The sequence below is a fragment of the Podarcis liolepis genome (genome assembly GCF_965112155.1).
Source record: "Podarcis liolepis genome assembly, chromosome: 13".
NCBI lineage: Eukaryota > Metazoa > Chordata > Lepidosauria > Squamata > Lacertidae > Podarcis > Podarcis liolepis.
Window position 1 is genome coordinate 42,685,764 of NC_139573.1, and position 20,647 is coordinate 42,706,410.

At 44.5% G+C, this 20,647-nt stretch overlaps 3 protein-coding genes across 7 annotated transcripts in view; all 3 read right to left on the reverse strand.

Moving 5' to 3' along the window:
* The window catches only part of MAP3K3 (mitogen-activated protein kinase kinase kinase 3), a 38,784-nt gene extending 36,496 nt beyond the window's left edge, over positions 1-2,288 (reverse strand). Inside the window, exon 1 of the mRNA XM_083469789.1 lies at positions 1,777-2,288. Within this exon, the coding sequence (XP_083325915.1) occupies positions 1,777-1,780 (4 nt within the window). The 5' untranslated portion in view covers positions 1,781-2,288. The remainder of the gene's footprint in view (positions 1-1,776) is intronic.
* Positions 2,289-3,673: 1,385 nt separating this feature from the next.
* DCAF7 (DDB1 and CUL4 associated factor 7) lies at positions 3,674-15,332 on the reverse strand. Its single transcript, XM_083470183.1, has 7 exons — positions 14,971-15,332; positions 12,853-13,011; positions 11,563-11,674; positions 9,039-9,157; positions 8,148-8,357; positions 7,226-7,343; positions 3,674-6,320 (listed from the first exon to the last, which is right to left on the reverse strand). The coding sequence occupies exons 1-7, from the start codon at positions 15,106-15,108 to the stop codon at positions 6,148-6,150; spliced, it is 1,029 nt and encodes a 342-aa protein (XP_083326309.1). The 5' UTR covers positions 15,109-15,332; the 3' UTR covers positions 3,674-6,147.
* Positions 15,333-17,610: 2,278 nt separating this feature from the next.
* Positions 17,611-20,647, reverse strand: part of KCNH6 (potassium voltage-gated channel subfamily H member 6) — a 125,430-nt gene continuing 122,393 nt past the window's right edge. For all 5 annotated transcript variants that reach the window (XM_083469467.1, XM_083469471.1, XM_083469468.1 and 2 more), the window contains one exon: positions 17,611-19,585. In XM_083469467.1, coding sequence (XP_083325593.1) covers positions 19,301-19,585 — 285 coding nt within the window. In that variant the 3' untranslated portion in view covers positions 17,611-19,300. The remainder of the gene's footprint in view (positions 19,586-20,647) is intronic.

A 20,647-nucleotide genomic window follows, 5' to 3' on the forward strand; every position in this document is an offset into this window, starting at 1 on the left:
TTTAAAAGTACTGTCTAGATTTTTCTCAACTTTATTGTTTCATCTCCTTGAAGTTCCTTCTCCTTACAATCAAGTGGTGTGTAGATTTTACGAAACAAATAAAGTGAAATAATGAATAAATAAATAAAACAGCAAAAACATAACAAGACATACTAAGCTACCCGATCCTTGCCAGGACAAACAGAGAAAAGAGCACACCATTATACTTTGCCTGTGATTCGCTCCTCAAAGCATTTCAACAACAGGTGCTTGCAAACCAAATGTTTAGCTAGTTCAAGGATGGAGATCACCTGTTGCTCTCCAGCATCGGGAGAGCCACAGGTCCTGTCCCCCCACTGCTGTTCTGGTAACAGTTTAACCCTGTATCATGTGGCCATTAACACAACCAGACCTCGCCAAATAGCAATGCTAAATATAAGGTCAGTGCCTCTGGCTATAAGGTTGGTGGTTCGAGCCCACTCAGAGACGGCTGCGGGCAGGATGCCTGCTTTGCAAGGGGGTTGGACTAGATGACCCTCGGGGATCGCTTCCCACTCTACGATTCCCCCCTCCCACAAGGGAAAACCAAACAAACTGTGCCCGTCCTTCTTGCTACTCTGGAGATGATGCTACTCTGGAGATGATGCTACTCATCTGGAGATGATGGGTGGCGGCTAACAGATTGAGGTTGAATCCTGACAAGACAGAAGTACTGTTTTTGGGGGACAGGAGACGGGCGGGTGTGGAGGACTCCCTGGTCCTGAATGGGGTAACTGTGCCCCTGAAGGACCAGGTGCGCAGCCTGGGAGTCATTTTGGACTCACAGCTGTCCATGGAGGTGCAGGTCAATTCTGTGTCCAGGGTGACTGTCTATCAGCTCCATCTGGTACACAGGCTGAGACCCTACCTGCCTGCAGACTGTCTCGCCAGAGAGGTGCATGCTCTAGTTATCTCTCGCTTGGACTACTGCAATGCGCTCTATGTGGGGCTACCTTTGAAGGTGACCCGGAAACTACAACTAATCCAGAATGCGGCAGCTAGACTGGTGACTGGGAGCAGCCGCCGAAATCACATAACACCGGTCTTGAAAGACCTACACTGGCTCCCAGTACATTCCCAAACACAATTCAAAGTGTTGGTGCTGACCTTTAAAGCCCTAAACGGCCTTGGTCCTGTATACCTGAAGGAGTGTCTCCACCTCCATCGTTCTGCCCAGACACTGAGGTCCAGCACCGAGGGACTTCTGGCGGTTCCCTCGCTGCGAAAAGCCAAGTTACAGGGAACCAGGCAGAGGGCCTTCTCAGTAGTGGCACCCTCCCTGTGGAACGCCCTCCCACCAAATGTCGAAGAGAAAAATAATTACCAAACTTTTAGAAGACATCTTAAGGCAGCCCTGTTTAGGGAAGCTTTTAATGTTTAATGGGTTATTGCATTTTAGTGTTTTGTCGGAAGCCGCCCAGAGTGGCTGGGGAAACCCAGCCAGATGGGCGGGGTATAAATAATACATTATTATTATTATTATTATTATTATTATTATTATTATTATTCGAGTTTGACCGACTCCCTCCCACGGTATTACCCCCCCCCAGCTGCCCGCGGTGCCCTCAACAGGAAAGCGCGCGCACCCTCAGCGAAGCATATTTAACCCCTCACATCCCCCCCATCCCTATTAAAGGCAGCCCCCTACATCAGGGCTTCCTTGACGACTCCCCCCCCCAACGCCGCCCTGACGTCAATACGTCGTCGGCCTGACGCCCGCAGCTCCCCTCACAACGGCCACCGGCCGAGTTCCCTCACCCATCTTGGCGGCCGGTTGGGGAGGGGGCGGGGGAAGCGCCTCTGGGGATGTGGGCGCCGTCAGCCGGTCGCCCCCCGCCGCCCGCTCTTCCTTCGCTCCGTCTTTCCCCTCCGCGCCGCGCCGCTTCCTTTTCCTCCCCTCACAGCAGCCGCCTCCGCCTCCGCCTCCGCCGCCTCATTCCAAGGCTTGGGCCTCAGGTGCCCACTTCGGCCAAGTCCTTCCGAAGGCCGCGGGCGGACGGGCAGGCAAGGAAGCGGCTCCTCCTCCTCCTCCTCCCGCGCCCGTCTTCCGTCGGTCTGTTCGACTTCTTCCTTCGGCGACGCAAAGACTCCCCTCTCGGCGCGGAGGTTCTGAGGCAAAGCCTCGTAACCGCTCGCGCATGCGCGCTGCCTTGGCTTGAAACACACGCGCGCGCGCACTCACAAAACCGCCCACCCCCGAAACGGTTTTTTTTATCTCCCCGTCCCTCAGAGAAGGCAGGAAGCGCGCGTGCGCATTGGCGGAGTAAGGCGGAGCCTCTGCCGCAACTGTCAATTGTAAGGAGAGAAGAGGGCAATAGGAGGAAGATCTCGGCCAATCAGGCTATTTCCTTTGCGCCCCACCCACCTCCTCTTTCACCCTCCCAAACGCACGTGGGCAGTCTGGTCCCAAGTCTCGAAAGGGCCATTTATCCTCGTGAATTCCTACAAGATCAGCCTAGCCAGGATTTTTGTTGGGGGTGGGGAGGGCAGGACTTGGTTGGAGAGGACAGGGCTTTTGTTGGGGGGAGGGCAGAACCGATGTGATTGGTCAATTTCTATTGTTTTACTTGATCTAGGGGGGCCCGCTAAGCCAGTGAAGATCAGTACATATTTGAAGGAGCAGCTCCCTTCACCACCAATAAAATTCATAGTGAGGCCTCCACACCCTATACAAATGCAATCCGTTTGCTGTTTGGTTTGTGAGTTTTTTGGGTTGCCTTGGGCAAGACCCAGCGACGACTAATAATAATAATAATTAATCTATTTGGTAGAACTAGTTACCTTGCAATCCTAACCACGCCAACTCATCGCCAGCCCTATTGAATTCAGTAAGGCTTATTCCTAAATAGGTAAACTATTATACATTTTTTCAAAAGCTTTTAGCTTTTATAAGACTCTTGTAGAACAGTTTGTTATTTTAAGATCCAGCAGTTAACTGATGGCATTTATGGAATGTTTTCATGTTACCAACTTTGCCATCTTTTTAGTGACAGCAAAGCCTTTATTTTTCAGATCATTTGCTCATCCTCATGCTGGAAGTTTGTGGATATTTCATGTGTGTCTTTTTTATTATTATTACCATTTTTTACTCTGTTTTTGTATTGTTTTAATGAACTTCCCATTGCATATTGTGTCTTTGCCTTTTAAGGTACTGTAAATTGCTGTAGGACTTCTTTTGGGTGTGCAAGAGATGTAATACTGTATACTACCTGAATGATAATAAACTTACTAGTACCTTTCTGGTGTGTTTTAAAAAGTTTTTAACATTGCAAAAGATCCTGCTCCTTTCTACATCAGCATTTCAAGTTGACGGAAAGTTCAGAATGGCTTCTACTGGGGGTCACACCATAAACAACCTTTATAAGCCTCTTTCTTATTTAGCAATGTGTCGTTGCAAGACAGGAACAGAAAATGCAATTCCTGCACATTAGCATTCATTTGTAAGGCTAGATTTTCTTCCCCCAAAATAAAAGCTTCTGGCCACTTTCATTTATAGACTTGTATGATGGATTATTTTATAAGTGGCACACTTTCATATTTCTGGAACCATGGAAAAATACATTTTTAAGACTGTTCTCTTGTTAAGTCAATGTTTAACAAGATAAAAAGAACTGTCTGGGTCTTATTTATGCCTTCCCCCTTACATCACCATGCATTTTAGAAATGTTCCATTTTATTAAAACGTAAGAAAGGCAGAATACACACAAAAACTAGGAATGGAACAAACAAAAGTATACAGAGAAAGGAAGATCAGTATCTTTAAAAATCCAGCATTCTACTTCAAACCTTTTAAAAAACTGTCTTAAATTTTTACAGTGTTTAATATAATTCCAGAAAGCAGGTGTTCAAAGATCAAGATAAGTCCATCTCATTATAATTTCTCCATAAAAATCAACTGGGAATATTGCAACAAGTTAACTATTGTCCGCCACATAAGGTAAGATTAAGTCTAGTTCAGTAACAACTTTCCCCAATAACACTGGGTAAGAATATATATATATATGTAACACTCTAAGAGTGGGATGGGAGAAAGAAAAAGATTAACACAAGTAGAGTCAGTGCTATTGCTTATTTGAAAAGAACAAAAGAAAGCAAAAATGAGTCTGGAACTTTATACAGTCATGCTACAAAGTTGACATCTTTCGGAAATCACACTGGGGAGTACAGTACATAAGTTAACATCTTACCGTTTAGTATTGATTAGTAAAAAAAATCAGCTCATATTCATATTCTGTACACTAAAAACATCTTTGTTCCTTTCAAAAAACAGATACCACGAGTTCATACTCCATCACATAACCAATAGCTCAGCCCCTCCCAGCACCACTCTGCTAGTGAATTACAGGCCTGTTTCTTTACTGAGCACATCCTTAAGTTTCCCATGTGCCCATGTTTGAAGTGCCTTAGGACCAGAGTTATGCAGCCCATGGTCAAGTGCCTTTAACCAGTACTGTCCAACTCTTATTAACAGATTAAAATTAACATTTGGATTTAATCTAGTCCCTTGATTTCCATGGGACTAAAAAAAAACTACCACCACAAGAATCTACTTTCTATGTACTAGCTAGTTAAGTTGGCTGAGGGAGGGAAGAGGAGATAAGATGAGAAAGTCAGGCATTTAATTCTCTCTCATACTTCATGTTCGTCTTTGGGCAAGAACAACCAGTACTGTTGAAACAAAGACATTTACACACCAGTTACCACATTTCCCCACTAATGTACTCAAGTACTATAAAACAAATAACCAATAGGTTTGTCACATTTCATTATGTACATCACTGGTGGTTAGTCTTCTCAACACACTTCCCCTCCTCCAGTGCCTCATGTTACTGTGGAAAAATGGTTTGATACCCCATTTGGGGGGGCTCCCCTCTGAATTCTGCAGGAGCCAGCTTGGCCAGCCTACAAGAGCTTCTGAGAAGGGGGTGGAAACCATCACAAATACATTCTTTTTTAATGTGTCAGAGAAGACCTACCATAAGCCTCAGTGTGCCTTGATATGGGAATAAGAGGCAACATCCCACCATGGCTATGTAAGAGAAGCTTGTGTATTTCATAATGAATTACACATGTCTGGTCATAGTAATGTTCCAAGAAAAACAATGCCATCCCATATTAACATCATATACAAGTTAAAGCTTCACTCCAGAAAGTTTCTGCAAGAGCCAGCTGTATCCTGTCACTGCTCCTGAAACATCACGTTTTCCATACTAGCTTAAGAAGGATTTTTGCATTTTTCTGGATAGTGTTAGGATGAAAGCTGCTCTTAGAAGGTGGGAAGCAACCGTACTCTTAGGAAAATGCTTGTTGCCTCTTGGAGTCGAGTAAGATCACCTGTGGCTGAAGTCCTTACATTTTTGTGAGGGGCAGGCAACAACTACAGTGCAAAGCTAGGAACTGTACTTATCCAACTAGATGCTATGTTGGCATCAACACTGTATACAGTTTTATTTTAGAGGCCTTTGTCATACAGAGGAGAGAGAGAGAAACAAATCTAATAACCAGCAGTTCACAAAGTTAAAGCTTCGCTTCAGGAAGTTTCTGCAAGAGCCAGCTAGGCTTTGTGACTGCTCCTGCTCCCTTATAGTTGAAGAACATTTTTAATAGTAATGGACTTTTAGTTGCAGAGAACCTACAAGATTCAGCACCAGTATCAAGAGAAATTTGACTTGCCATGGGCGGGGGAAGGGGTAGAGAAGATATGTGTGAAAAATTACTTAACAGAAAGTTAACTTCACATCCCATTACTATAACTCTGAACAGTTTTTAGGCATCTGCAGCAGCAACATATTATTTCTGCTAGGGTGTCATTCTGCCAGTTGGTGTCATTACTCATTCAATACAAATACTCAACACAAATGGCTGACATATATACATAACTTTAATTGAAAGTAATAATAAATTCCCAGAGGGTCTGAAAGGCTCAGCATATCCCTGCATTTAAGTCACAGGGTGGGGGTGGGGGTGGGGAAAGAGGGAGACGACAGCAACATTTACCCATCAATGGCAGTTCTGAGTCTTCCTAGAATAGCCAGTGGCACTTTCTAGATGGAGTTTTGTTCTTAAAAATTTATAGGAGAGCAAAGACCACCACCCAGTTCCATTTTTTTCCTCAGTGCCCAACTGTTTTTACACTCTCAAGATTTCCAGGCAGTTGTTGTAACAGATTGCTATCCAGTCCGGCTGAGTTGATGCCCACTGTACATTGTTGATTTCGCCTTCTGCTGTGTAGGCCAAGATTGGATCCTCAATGGCACGAGGCATTTGCTGGATATCCCAGATAAGTGCTTGATGGTCATCCGCTGACAAAGATGAAATGTAGAATCAGAGGTAAAAGAAACCACCTTTCGCACAATTATTCAGTGGTCTATGTACTCAGGAATGAAATGGACACAAAACCACATAAACAAAAGTTTAAGGAGTATAATTTGACTTTTATCTATGATTGGGTTTTGACTCCTGACACGTTTTACATATATCATAGTTTCTCAAATGCGGACCATCTGTTATCTAATAATATTTGTTAGTTCTTGTAATGGACAGTAAGACTGAACTGCTAAGGGAAAGTAAACAAAAAGGGTTGTTTTTTAAATCCAAAAATTCTTACACCTTTCCTTATGGAAATGTTTCAAAACCTAGAAATTTGCTAATCTTTTTGCTGCATAAGGATTTATGTTCATTAGTAGATCAAATTCAGAGCAAGAAGAGTCATATCCGCCACTCCTTCCACATTTGTAAACATATGCAATGTATGGCTGGTACCCAATATGGTTTTGGTTTTTTTTAATTAAATGAAAGCAAGTGAATTAACTTGCTTCATAATCTTTCGTTTCTACCACTTACATTTTAGGGTTGCTTTAAAGCTCCCATAACCTGAGGTAAGCCTGAGTATAATGGACTATACTTTTCACGAAAATTATTCATAAAAATGCTAGCTTACTAAGTATACAAAGTTTTCACGAAAATTATTCATAAAAAGTAGCTGTAAGTATACTAGCTTACTAAGTATACAAAGTATACTAACAAGATACTCTGAATTAGAGAAGAGCACAAACGGCAACCATTATGGGTGAACAGAGAAATAATAATAGTTAAACCAGCTATAGCAAACAAAGCGGATTACTATTTTAAGTTCATACACATACTTTGAAGGGAACTTGAAACACCCATATGAAAAGAAGAGGTTACAAGAATCATTCATCCTTACCAGCTGTGCAGATATGACAAGAAGAGTGTGGTGCCCAAGCAATGCCATTGACACATGCTCTGTGGTTGTTCAGTCTGGCAACAGGTGTACAAGGAACTCTGACATCTAAAATCACCACCTTAGTGGAGAAAACAAATACAAATAATAGTGAAGTTTTATACTACCTCTGATGAAGCCACAAAGACTTTTTATGAATGGTATTTCATTACCTACTATACTATCTTCAGAGCACAATACATATATGCTGTACCCCTATCTCCTCAAGTAAGTATACCCTTTTCATTGCAAATGAACACAGTGTTTTTATACTCCTCTAATAGTGAAACATATTATATATATATATATAGAGAGAGAGAGAGAGAGAGAGAGAGCACGTGCAGTAATGCCTGATGAGCCACATGTTACAAAGGGGAACTGAGATCAATCAGCATTTTATGTATTGTTATGTCCAGTTCACATATTATAAATTTTAAAAAATTGAGAAACTAACACAAAAGCTATTTCCAATACAGACTCCTCTTTCTGAAGTACCTGCTCAGGACACTATGCCCCATTACTTTAGCTAAGTCAGCCTGTCCACCCCACAAAAGAATTGTGTGGCCAAGAGCAGGATATCTCATACTGACATGTCTACATGGGGATCATTACTTCTTCTAGACTCAAGTTGTTCATGGTAGCTACCAGCATCAGTATGGCTTCTATCTCCTTTTTAACATAAGGACACGTGCCTGACTGCTTTCCTCCATGCTACTGTGTGCCAAGGCTTCAAGAAATCCCAGAAACAAAAATGTCCCATGGCTTTATACAGGTATCCAGCAAACATGCCCATCAAGACCAAGAGTCTAAGTAGTGTTGAGTGTCAATACCATCCACGTGCAATTCCAAGAAGTGTACTGGCCACCCTCACAGAACACTGGCTCACCTCCATGCCATCCATTGCCATTGTTGCAAGATAATTCGGGTCCTGTTTATTCCAGCAAAGGCGAAGCAAAGGATGGTGTTGAGGATCCTCATATATAATTGTACTATGTTCCAGGTGCCGCAGATCAAACATTCTCACTGAGCCATCAGCACCAACAGAAGCAAACATGTCTCTCCCACCTCCTGCACGGCTGAATGCAATATCATAGACCTGCTCATAGACCAAAGGCAGAGAAAGATGACAAAATACAATGATATTGCCTCCAATACCAAAATTTTTGCTTCGCACCGAACACAGTTTTATCATGCAAACCCAGATGTACAGCAGCCATGTCATAGAAATCCCTAAAATTAGATAAAAAAGGGACTGAGAACACAATCAGAAGCTAGGGCACTGCCACCCCTCTCCCCGTGAAAGTGAGCTTTGTCTACTTCTTATGCAAAATATTTAATTTTTTTGTATACATCCCCCTGAACAGCTGAATTACAGTGGTACCTCTAGTTACAAACTTAATTTGTTCCGGAGGTCCATTCTTAACCTGAAACTATTTTTAACTAGAGGTGTGCTTTTGCTAATGGGGCCTCCTGCTGCCGCTGTGCCATCGGCACACGATTTCCGTTCTCATCCTGGGGCAAAGTACTCAACTCGAAGTACCTCCTCCAGGTTAGTGGAGTTTGTAACCTGAAGCATTTGTAACTCGAAGTACCACTGTACTTTGAGGAAAAAAGAAGAATTTGGTTCTGGAGAACTAATAGCATACACACAGACACAAATACACTCACTTGCCAGGTAAGTCACTATTCCCATTTTATAGACTGGAACAAATTTTTACTAATTGCACAAATCTAAAATCCCACAATGGAGAAACCAAGAGAAAAAGTGCACCATCACCTCTTTATCATGGGCAATCAACTGGGTCTTGACATGGCCTGACACCAAATTCACTCTTCCCAAGACCTGGCCAGTCTCCAAACCCCAGATAGTGCAAGTTGTGTCAATACTAGAGGTACCTGGGGTGGGGAGGAAAAACACCAATGTTAATAACTCTTCTTTGGTGCAATGAATAAACAACAATACACAACACCTTATGCTATTCATAATGCTTGACCTAAAAGATGACTTGCCTTCTCCATTATCCTTTTATACACAAAGCAAACTACCGTATTTTTCACCCCATAAGACGCACCTAGTTGTTTTTTTGGGGGGGGGGGGCGGGATAAAGAAAAAAAAAATTCCCCCCCAGGTGCGGGGGAAGCCTTCTATCCGCAAGCCTAGGGAGCCCGGCGGGAAGTCGCGCCGGTCTCCCCAGGCTTGCAGAGAGCTGCGCGAAGCCCGGGTGCGCTCTTCAGCGCGCCCCAGGCTTCGGAATACAAGCAGGGCTGCGTGAAGCCTGGGACTGCAGGCAGCTGTGCGCGGCTCTCAGGAGACTGGCGCGACTTCACGCCGGGCTCCCTAGGGCTGCGCAGAGCTGTGCGAAGCCCGGGACTGCAGGCAACTCTGCTGAAGCCTGGAGAGAAGTCGCGCTAGTCTCCCGAGGGTTGTGCAGAGCTTCCTGAAGCCTGGAGAGCGAGAGGGGTCGGTGAAAGCCTGCATTCACCCCATAGGACGCACATTTCATTTTTGGAGGGGAAAAAGTGCGTCCTATAGGGCGAAAAATGCGGTAACTGGATATGTTTGATATAGTTAATGTATTCCCTTTTAAGATACAGGTGTAACCTTCAGTCATTTTTCAAGTGTTAATTAAGAAATATGTTTTAAACTCAAATCATCCAGTGTTTAAATTGGAAATTAAATATTTCCCCAGAAAGCTTGGGACACGGTTCCAGTTTGTGAACTATTTTTGGAAGCCAAACGTCTGATGGGGCTTCCGATTGGCTGCAGGAGCTTCCTGCAGCCAATCAGAATCTGTGTTTTAGTTTCCAGAACGGATTCCATTCGACTTCCAAGGTACGACTGTATGGTCTATTATAACAATATGTAAATTCAACATGAACAAAATTTACCAAAGTAAATAATTGTACTTTTACTCTAGACTCCAGGATAGTCAAAACTTACATTAAAAATGGATGGTGGGGGGAGATGAAAAATACAGCTAAGAGATGCAGCAGATTTAACTGTGATTATAGTGACAACAAGCAAAGGGTATTTTCTCCTAAACTGAGATTGTTGGGGGGGTGGGCTGGGCTGCTGCAATTCATGAAAGGTTAAATAGTAAGAGGTCTTCACCACTTAAGCTATGAAATCAAACCATTATGGAAGTTAAAAAGAAAGCTGCCACCTATACAATGTTGTTGTTTTTTTATTTCAACGAACATCTCAATGGGGGAGGAGAAAAAAAATGCCCCATCATTGTACCAGCTCTCTGACTGGTACAGTAAAGAGGCCTGGATTGGGCTCACTGCTGTCACATGCCAGCAGCAGGGCCAGCTTGAGATCCAGTGTTACCTGTGTGTAGACCCCACCCCGCGAGTTCCCTCCAGTGGAAATACTGCCAATGATAGCGTCCACCAGCCATTTTGACAAAGGCATATTGCAGCACTCCTTTGCAATGGTGTTCCTTTGCTAACAGAGGCTGTGGGTGCTGGAAAGGGTTGGGTCAGTGGATGGGGGAGACACACAACCACTTGCCCCAAATCCCTTCCAGTACAGTGAACTGAGGGTTTTGATTGCTCTGCCCAACTCTTTATGTAACTGGGAGGTGCATTTATTAAAGTTACTAATTATACTGCCCAATAACTGAAATTCCCTGTGTAGCTAACTATAAAGGTTAAGCCCATAAAACAGTATAATATGAATAAAATCACCCAGGGATAACAGCTGTGTAAAAGATTCAAAGAATGCTAGAACACTTTCTAAAAATTTTGGGAGAATATTTTGTTGGTGGCGAAGAGACCACTGAACAGGTACTAAGTGAGTTTCTCTGGACAGCGCATTTGACAACTGGAGCAACACCACTGAAAAGGCTCTTTAGGGAAGTATGGGATAGGCATTAAACACAAGGTAAGCCAACACAGAAACTTGTCTCTTGGACAACATAGTTCATATAGAAAGCCTAACAGGTGAATGCTCCTAGTCTTTTGGTTTATAAATGTACCACAGCTTAGATCATCTGCACAATAGCAAAGACAATTCCTGGCCAATTCAACTAATAGTAAAACTTATCTGATGTAGACTTTAACCCGACAACAGCCTTTCAAAAACTTTGGCATATACCGTAATCCCAAGCTATCTTCGTTAGATTAAAAACACTTATATCAGGAAGGAATGCTTCTGTGGAAAGCTTTATTTACCTTCAAGGCCCATATAAAAATGAGCTTCCTGATCCACCAACAGCCATTACCCAAACTAAATCCTGTCTGGCAATGTTATCCATTTTACTACCAAAGCTCTGCCAAATTAAGCATTTCAGTCTTACCCAGCAGATAAGGATCCACTTCATTCCAATCAAAGGATGTCAATGGAGCACAGAAATCAGAATTCTTGTTGTTGTTCAGCAAACACTCTAGCCTGGTCTCTGTTTCACCCACCTGCAAAAAAATTACAAATATTGGTCATCATTCCAAATCTTCATAGTATTTCACTGCAGCAAAAGTGCAAGAGAAGAGACAGTGCAGCTAATCATTGTGATTTAAATAGGTTCTGCATTATGTTCAAATCATGGATTCTATTATTTTTGTTAAGACACGTGTAAATCAAATTAGGGTTGACCAAGAGCCTACTTCTTGGCTACAGAACATTAAACCTAAAAGGGAAGCCTAGTTACTGTTTTGTTCTGAACTACAGTCAGCTCCCATTCCTTCTAAGTGCGATAAATACCAAGGCTATAAGCAAAAATTTTCATTGTTGGGACAATTTATAACTCATGCAACACACTGGCAATGCAAGATCATATGACATTGTTTTAAAGTTCTATATCTCATAAAACATGGCAAACATAACAAGAACAATGTCAAACGTCATGTTTTCAAGGTCAAGGAAACCAACAGATTTGTTATCATGATTGTCAATTAGAATTAAGTCAGCAGGAATAGAGGTTCCTTCCAACTCTATAACTGTGTGATATGGAGCTTTATTTTTCATTTTCCATACACAAGGAGTGGGAAGACTAAGCTTGTGGAATCTACTTTGGGTGTTGTTGTTTTTAGTAACAGCAAAGTTCACCAATGACAGGTAGGTGAAAAACTGTAGCCAGAGGGCAGATATAAATTTAGAATTAAGCAATAGTCTGTCTTCAAGCATATTCCCATGAATTTGTTTGAAGTACCATAAATGAGCTTACAATCTTTTCACATAAAATACTACAATAAGGCTTCCCTCCTCAGTTTTCTTAATTCCAGCAGTCTAATTTAGGTCTGGGATAGGATAGGGCAAAGAGAAGAGAGAAAGCCTCATGGGTTTTGCTATTTTTAAAACAACTGAGTCAGACACTTTTGCCAATCTACAGCAAATCACCCAGCAATTTACCACTAGATCCCAATTTATTTTCTGCCCATCTACATAACACATTAGAGTAGACTGCAGCTCCAGTTGTAGAACACTGAATTTAGAAGTTATTAATAAACATTTACGAATAGAATAAAGCAGACCAAGTACTATGTTTGTCTACTACTTATAGCAGTTGGGTCAGACTACTCACACAACATTCTCAGGGCCCACTGGTTATCCTAGCCCCAGGAAAACACCTTATAAAAACAAGTCAACTTACTCTCCAGACACGCAAGTAGTCACCACTTGTTGCCAAAAGGTCTGGATATACCCCTTTGGTATCTGGGATCCACATGAGCTTGGTAGTAGGATATGGGTGATCAAAGGTATTCCGGCATATGAACTCAGAGCTTTCCTCATCCAACCCAACAAGTTGGACCTATAAGCAAAAATATTTCAAGCAAGTTATCAACCAAACTATAACATTAAGCTCAGGGTAGAGAACTGATGGCCTCTAGAAGTTATTAGACTACAAGTCTCATCAGCCCCAGCCTGCATGGTCAAGGATGATTCGGAGTTGCAGTTCAGAAATATCTGGAGGGCCACAGATGCCCAACCCTTCATACTCTGCTACAATACCTCAAGGACCACCTCGCCTTGTAGGTTCCTACAGGGAACCTACGGTCATCATCTGAGGCCCTTCTTTGTGTGCCTCCTCCAGGAGCGGCCGAAAGGCTGGAAACATGAGAACGGGCCTTTTCTGCAGTGGCTCCCCGCTTGTGGAATGCTCTCCCTGGCATATTCATTACCTATCTTTAGGTGTCAGGCAAAAGTTTTCTTCTATAACCAGGCCTTTCGTCTGTAACTGTAACAAGGGGTTGGGATGTTTTAAACGTATTAATTCCCCCCTTGGTTTTAATGTATCTCTGTGAAAAGGGTTGTTGCTGTTTTTTTGGTCTGGTTTTTTTTTTTGGGGGGGGGGGGAGTTGCTTTGAGTTGCCTTGGGCAAGATAAAGCCCGCCCCCATTTCAATAAACAGCAATGATTTGGAAGTGTCCATGCCTGCCTTGGATTTTTTCTCCCAGAGGGCAAAAGTAAAATAGCCAACTAAAGTGGTACCTCTGGATGCGAAAGCCCCGTTCGCATCCTGAAGCGAATGCAACCCGCGTCTGCGCATGTCACAATCTGCCACTTCTGTGCATGCACATGACGTCATTTTGAGCGTCTGCGCATGCGACGAAACCCAGAAGAAACATGTTCTGTTACTTCTGGGTCACCGAGGAGCGCAACCTGAAAAGGCTCAACCCAAAGGTAGGGCTGTATTGAGATGCAAGTGGCCTAACTTATTCTCTTTCTCCCACCTCCCCACATGGTCAAGAATCCCTACACCAAGCCTTTCACAGTGGGTTAGAGTGCGGTGCCGATGATGACACCAAGGTCTCAAAGCCTTTCACAGCTGGTTAGTGTGTGCACCGAGGCCACAGGTTTGATCCCCCCATGGGGCAGCTGCAAACTGCTGCAATGCAGGGGTAGGACTAGATGACCCTCAGGTTCCCTTTCCAACTCTCCTATGAATTATATTTATGAACCTTGTAGTCCCTCGATGCTGCTGGGGTGCAACATTCACTCTCTTTAGGCAGCATGGCCAGTAGTCAGAGATTGGGGGGGGGGGCTGTAGCTCAAGAACACAGAACCTTAGAACAGGCATGGGCAAACTCGGCCCTCCAGCTGTTTTGGGACTACAATTCCCATCATCCCTGACCACTGGTCCTGTTAGCTAGGGATGGTGGGAGTTGTAGTCCCAAAACATCTGGAGCGCTAAGTTTGCCTATGCCTGTTCTAGGGTTCTGTGCTCTTGAGCTACAGTTTTGAGACTACAATTCCCATCATCCCTGACCACTGGTCCTGTTAGCTAGGGATGATGGGAGTTGTAGTCTCAAAACATCTGGAGGGCCGAGTTTGCCTGCCCTAGAAGAACAGAGTCGGAAGGGACCCTGAGGCCCAACTCCCCCCCAACCCCAATAACTTCGGGGACCCCAAAGACGCCCTATACCTTCCTCGAAACACCTGCAGGTGAAGCAGAAGGCGCGCAGGTGCTGCTCCGCCGCGCAACGCCTTCGGGGGACAACCAAACCCCCTCATGAGTTACCTCAGCCGGCGCTTGGCAACGGAGAGCGCGGCCAAGCCTGCGAGGGAGGCCCGGCGCCCCTCGAAGCAAGACCCTTGCTGAGGGGGTGCGGGCAACTGCCCCAGGCGGCTCTTGGCCTCTTCGCAAGCCTGCGGCCGAGCAGGGAAGGGCCGCCGGGGTCCGACTGAGGCGCGAAGGCCCGAGGCGGCCCCGAACCCCCGACCACCCCCGGGCTGACGAGGCCTCCTCGGACCCCGCTCACCCGCCCACCTTGTTGTTGTATTCCTCCACGAAGCTGCCGAGCGCCAGCCTGAAGCGCTTGTCGGGCCTGACGCTCCAGTTCATGGCGTAGACGGTCCATGGCGCCTCGTACTTGTAGATCTCCTTGCGCTTCCCGTGCAGCGACATGGCGGGCGAGGCTCGCTCCGTCAGCCCCTCACGGCAACCAGCGACCTCCCCCCGCCGACCGTCGTTCTTCGCCTCACACAAACGACTACGGCGAAGCCGCCCCCACCCCGCTCCTCCATCGGGGGTCGATTCAAACTCCGGGCTCTCGTTGGCTGCTCGCGACGCCACTCCGCCGGCTGCCCGCTCCTCATTGGCTTCGCGTAAGCGTCGGCTCGCTCAAACACCCTCCTCCCTTCCAAGCCCAGCGGCCCAATGAGATTTCTTTCCCCGCCCCGTACTGGCCACGATGAAAGATGGAGATTAGCGAGGAGAGGTGTCGCTCTTTCCCTAAGCCCGCCTCTCCGGCAAAAATTTCAGCCTGTGCGAGGGGACGGTTTAGCAGCAGCCAGATCGGGAGAAAAGCACTAGACGTGTAAAATGTAGAGTCGCATCTCGGGTGTCTGGAATGGGAGCTTGCGGGTTCTTTCGGCGTCGTTTTTGTTTCCCCAGCTGCCCATATGAAGAAACGGAGGAAATGTAGAATCTAGGAGTTTTGTAAACCTGTGATTCAGCAGGAGCCTATCCGGCAAAAACAAAAAGTAGCCTCAAAGGTGGAAGTTCAGTGCTGTCTCTAAGTAATGCCTCGTTTCTTGTGGAAAATTGATTTTTATTTGAGAATTCTCTTGGTTTTTAAATATCTTTTTTTAAAAAAAAAAAGTGCTTTGCATATGTAAATACGAATGCAGCTTATTGTCCGCATACTGCAGTTTAGGCGGCTGTGACTGAGAAAAGAGTCTTAACAATAGCACTGCAATGTTGCAACAGCCCTTGTCCCCACATTGCAAACTGAGGCTAGGAGTGATTTATGACAGCACTGAAATGCGGCCCACTATTAATTTTGCAAGTTAGAAGTAGGATCTGGGGCTGAGAAGTATAGTTCAGTAGTATTATTTAGTCTCTTGGTTGATTTTTTCTTTTTAATGTGAAATGCTGTTTAGGATAAGGTTACCAGATATTTTAAAATTAATCCAGGGACACTTTTCAACTTCAATGGATTTTGTATGGGGACTGATTTGTAAATCCAAGGACTGTCCCCAGGAAACGGGGACACCTGAAAACCTTAGTTTAGGAAGAGTATTGAATAGCTGATTGCAGCCTTTACCTTGCAGGGAGATTTCTCTCCATCTGCTTTCCCACCTATGGGATCTCTACTTTCCACTTCTGAAAGAAATAGCTGTAAATCCATAAAAATGGTCCATCTGGAAAATGTTAATCACCCCCTTTCCCAGCACTACTGCTATAAAACTTATAGTCCTTCCTCCCACTCAGATACTGTACCCCCACCTCCAAACATGTTTTATCATGTTGATGTTTTATTGTGTTTTTAATATTCTATTTGGGGCGCGGGTGGCGCTGTGGTCTAAACCACAGAGCCTAGGGCTTGCCAATCGGAAGGTTGGCAGTTTGAATTCCCATGACGGGGTGAGCTCCCATTGTTTGGTCCCAGCTCCTGCCCACCTAGAAGTTCGAAAGCATGTCAAGTGCAAGTAGATAAATAGGTACTGCTCTGGCAGGAAGGTAAACGGTGTTTCTGTGCGCTGCTCTGGTTCACCAGAAGCGGCTTAGTCATGCTGTACGCCGGCTCCCTCAGCCAATAAAGCGAGATGAGCGCTGCAACCCCACAGTCGTCTGCGACTGGACCTAACGGTCAGGGGTCCCTTTACCTTTAATATTCTATTGGGAACTGCCTAGAGTGGCTGGGGAAGCCCAGCCAGATGGGGGGCGGTATAAATTATAAATCATTATTAATATTATCATCAGCATTATTATTATCATCACACACCTGTGGTTTGAGCCTTAATGGTTAACAGTGCTTTAAAATCCTGCAGAAAAAGTTAAAACGCTTTCTGTTATAAACACTTTGTGTTTTAGTTGGCTTAGTCTGGGATTATATAGGTATATATATTTCACAATAAAAGTAAAACTACAGTGGTACCTCGGTTTTTGAACATCTCCATTGATGAACATTTTGGTTTTCGAATGCCGTGAATGCTTCGGTTTTCGAACATGTCCCAGAAGTCGAACATGCCACACAGCTTCTGTATTGAGTTTTCCGTATTCAGTTTTTGGTTTTCGAACATTTCAGAACTTGGAACGGTCTTCCGGAATGGATTACGTTTGAAAACCAAGGTACCACTATATTTAAATTGTCTGAACCAAAGCCCACCACTTGCAGAAGCATCATGCTCCACTAACGAGGGCTTTTAATGGTTGTGTTCTTCAGCATGTCCCTGATGCAATAACAGCACATCAGTGGTGGATTTATACTGGAGCACAACAAAAATGAGACAAAACCACCATCCTGGGACGTTTGTGGTGTGAAAAACTACAGGATTTCAGCAGGAACCTACAGGACATGATTCTGCTTTGGTCTTCCCCTTCTCTTAAGAAAAAACACCAACCCTTCTCAGTGTTTGCCCCCACCTACAGAGCCCAGACGTAGGGAGCCATCAGGCCAGAGTAGGTGTCAAAATAATCTTTATTAACAAAGTGTACACTAACACTCCTGAGAGAAAAAAAAAGAAAATGCTCACAGTTATTATTTTTTTTCCTGCTACTCTCACTGGGAGATTAATATGTTATTTTGGATAGGTGGCCTAGGGCCATTGCAGCATCTAACTGAGGGGGTGAAAATGAGGTGGGTTTGAGGGGTCAGTTACAATGATTCTATGCAATGCTATGGTATGGGGATTCAATTGGGAAGGGCGAATACACACATACAAAAAGTGATCTGTTTGGTTTGTTTCATTCTTTCCAGGCTTTTCTGAAGTTGTGCTTAAACCAGCCTGGCAGATCTGTACAAAAAAAAATTACAGCTCACTTGCACATACCTGCATTTTGCATAGTGGCTCGCGCAAAGAACGGCAAGGTACTGTCCAGAATAACCTTTTACGCTAAGTTGATGTGCTAACCACAAAACTGGCTGTTCCTGGAATGTTTTCCAACGCCAGGTAAATCTGGAATGTTGCAAAAGTCTGGGAAATATATTTTCAGAACAGGTTCCCTCCACCCCAGTTTGTTAGAATAGTGTCACTCAGCCCTCCCTTACAAATTGGTAGGCAACACATGAGACAATTCACCCCGTTAACTCAGTCCCAAATGTGTTTGTTGTGTTGGTCTAGAGTTCTAGACCTGACTTTACCAGCTACTTTCATACAATGAAGATGCAGTTTTATGCATGCTTTTTTTCTGGGAGTAAGCCCCACCAGATTCTGCAAAACATAGCTCTGAGTAAACAAATACAATCAGGGCTACAGACAACATATTAATATGTTGGGGTTGGCTGTAGAATTTGGGGCAGGGCTCATAGGGGCTGTCAGAAGGCCAGGGACTGCGTCCTTCAGAAGCGAGCCTGAGTACAAACAGCAAGCCCAAAATCTTGTTGGTATGAAATTGTGCTACACATTTCCCCCTTTTATCCTGCACTTCATCTGTCAAGGTGTACACTCTCTTTTTTTTCTCAACAGAGATTTATGTCCATGCAAGAGAAATGTAATATATGAAGTTGCCCTCAATATGCACTAGGGCAGATCATTAAATGGTTCGTTATATTCCCATGTACAAAGTTGCAGCATCGTTTTACTCTTCCTTCCTTACTTCACAGGGTCCTCCTGCACAATGACTAGAATCTTCAGACGCGAGTTGTAAGTATCAAAGAAAGACACAATCATTCTTGGTCTCCTACAACCCAAGAGAAGGTTAAGTTCTTGGCACTCTCCTCGTCTTCCTCCAGACAAAATTTCCTATTATTACTTTATTACATTATGGAAGTGCTCCAGTGTCCCGCCATACTAGTTACCATTCAATGTAACGAGTTACCATTCAAACACTGACAGAGGCAGACCCCAACAGTTAACAGATGCAAGATTGGGGATGTGGAGGAAAAGGTCAACCAGCCATTCTTCTTGGAGTCGGGTGGGGTAAGAGAAATATGCACCTGAAGTCTACTCTATGGAGTACCATTTCTGAAATCAATCACCTTGGAAGCCAACCCACTATTAAGCTGCCCCCGTTTCAGAGAGGACAGGGAATGGCAACAAGTCTCATCACCTTGAGCCATGAGTACTGTCCCCCAAGTGCAACAATTAAAAACAGCTAAAGCAACTTCTCAGTCCAGGGTCCTCTTGACTTGGCTTTGGGCTCAACTGGATTCCTAACTCCCAGGAAGCAAAGGGTCAGAGAGGTGTCTCTGAATGTCCAAGTGCTCGGAAGCAGCCTCAAGGTGCTCAGGAAGGGAAGGGAAACGGGATCCTTGGAAAAGTCCCTGGTTGCCCGGTGCCCTCTGGTGAGGCTCTAGGTTTGGCAGGGTCTGTGAGCAATGCTCCTGCTCAGAGCTGATTGTCATGGTCTCGTCAGAAGCCACAGTCAGGTGTACACCACTTGACAACGAGTCCCTGGATTTCAGCTGCAGCTTCTCGATTTCTGAGTCGCTCGGAGTCTGGTGAGGGAGGGGAAAGGGAACAAGGTTAAAACTCCTTCACCAGCTAGTGGCATGTGTTTGGGTTTGCTCAAAGTCCCCCTGTAGGAATATGAGAATTTCAAGTTGCAGTTGGGGGAAAAAAGGGGGGGGGGGTTACACGCCTCATGAGTGGCTTGGGAAGGGGGGAGAAAGTGGATTCAGTTCACATTTAGAGACAAATTTATCAAACACTGACTTCCCAAAACAATACGAGAACCAAAATATATCGCCACCCTTAAAAGTTTACACTCATCCAACATATTCCAATGCAGTTTTCCCATCTGGTTTCAACAGAAATGCATATATTAGAGGAAAATGTGCCTTAAAATGCACATATTTGTGAGAATTATGTACAAAATGTATTAGGAGATACTGCTTGCAAAATGTGTACATTACTTTAAAAACTGCATACCAAAAATGAGAGACATTTGCACTGAAATGCTTAAGAATTTCCATGAGAATTATTGGGGGGGGGGGGGGTTCGCGAATTGCCGCAGAAATGTGGTAATCTGAATTTAAGACTGGAAAAATGAGAAACTCTGAGAACCGAAACTGACAGATCTTTCCACCCTTACTCTTGACTGCAGAAATACGCATAGAAGCACGATACACAAGAAACACTAATTGCTTAGTAGCAAGGAGGCAAGTTCAATACAAAACTTTCACTAGTCTATCAGATCTCCTTGTTTACACAGCAAGGGGTATATTTTGAAGAGCACAGTACAACATTTGTCTCTTGTTTTCTTTAGATAACTGAACACACACACCTACTTTCCCACAAGTCCCACCCCCCTACGGAATTTAAAGTTCTTTGCTGCAGTATATGTAGTCCAGGGGTCCACAAACTTTTTCGGGGGGGCTGGGGGCTGGTCCACTGTTCCTCAGACCTTGTGGCTTCCTCCAGCTAATCCAAAGCTGTGCTAGCACCGCAGAAGTCAGTCCCCACATGCCGAGGCCTCTGTGCTGTCCTGGTTTAGCTTGGGGACTGACCAAAAGGGGTGGGAGGGTCCACGGGCCGGATTTACGAGCCTGGTGGGCCGC

What these genes read in the sequence shown, in the direction of transcription:
- DCAF7 (XM_083470183.1), bottom strand. Translation starts at nt 15,108, where the DNA reads ATGTCGCTGCACGGGAAGCGCAAGGAGATCTACAAGTACGAGGCGCCA. An exon ending in ACTACTTGCGTGTCTGGAGA is followed by an intron (nt 11,675 to 12,852) that starts GTAAGTTGACTT and finishes ATTTTTTTGCAG; the next exon opens with GTGGGTGAAACAGAGACCAG. An exon ending in TGATTGCCCATGATAAAGAG is followed by an intron (nt 8,358 to 9,038) that starts GTGATGGTGCAC and finishes GTCTATGAGCAG; the next exon opens with GTCTATGATATTGCATTCAG.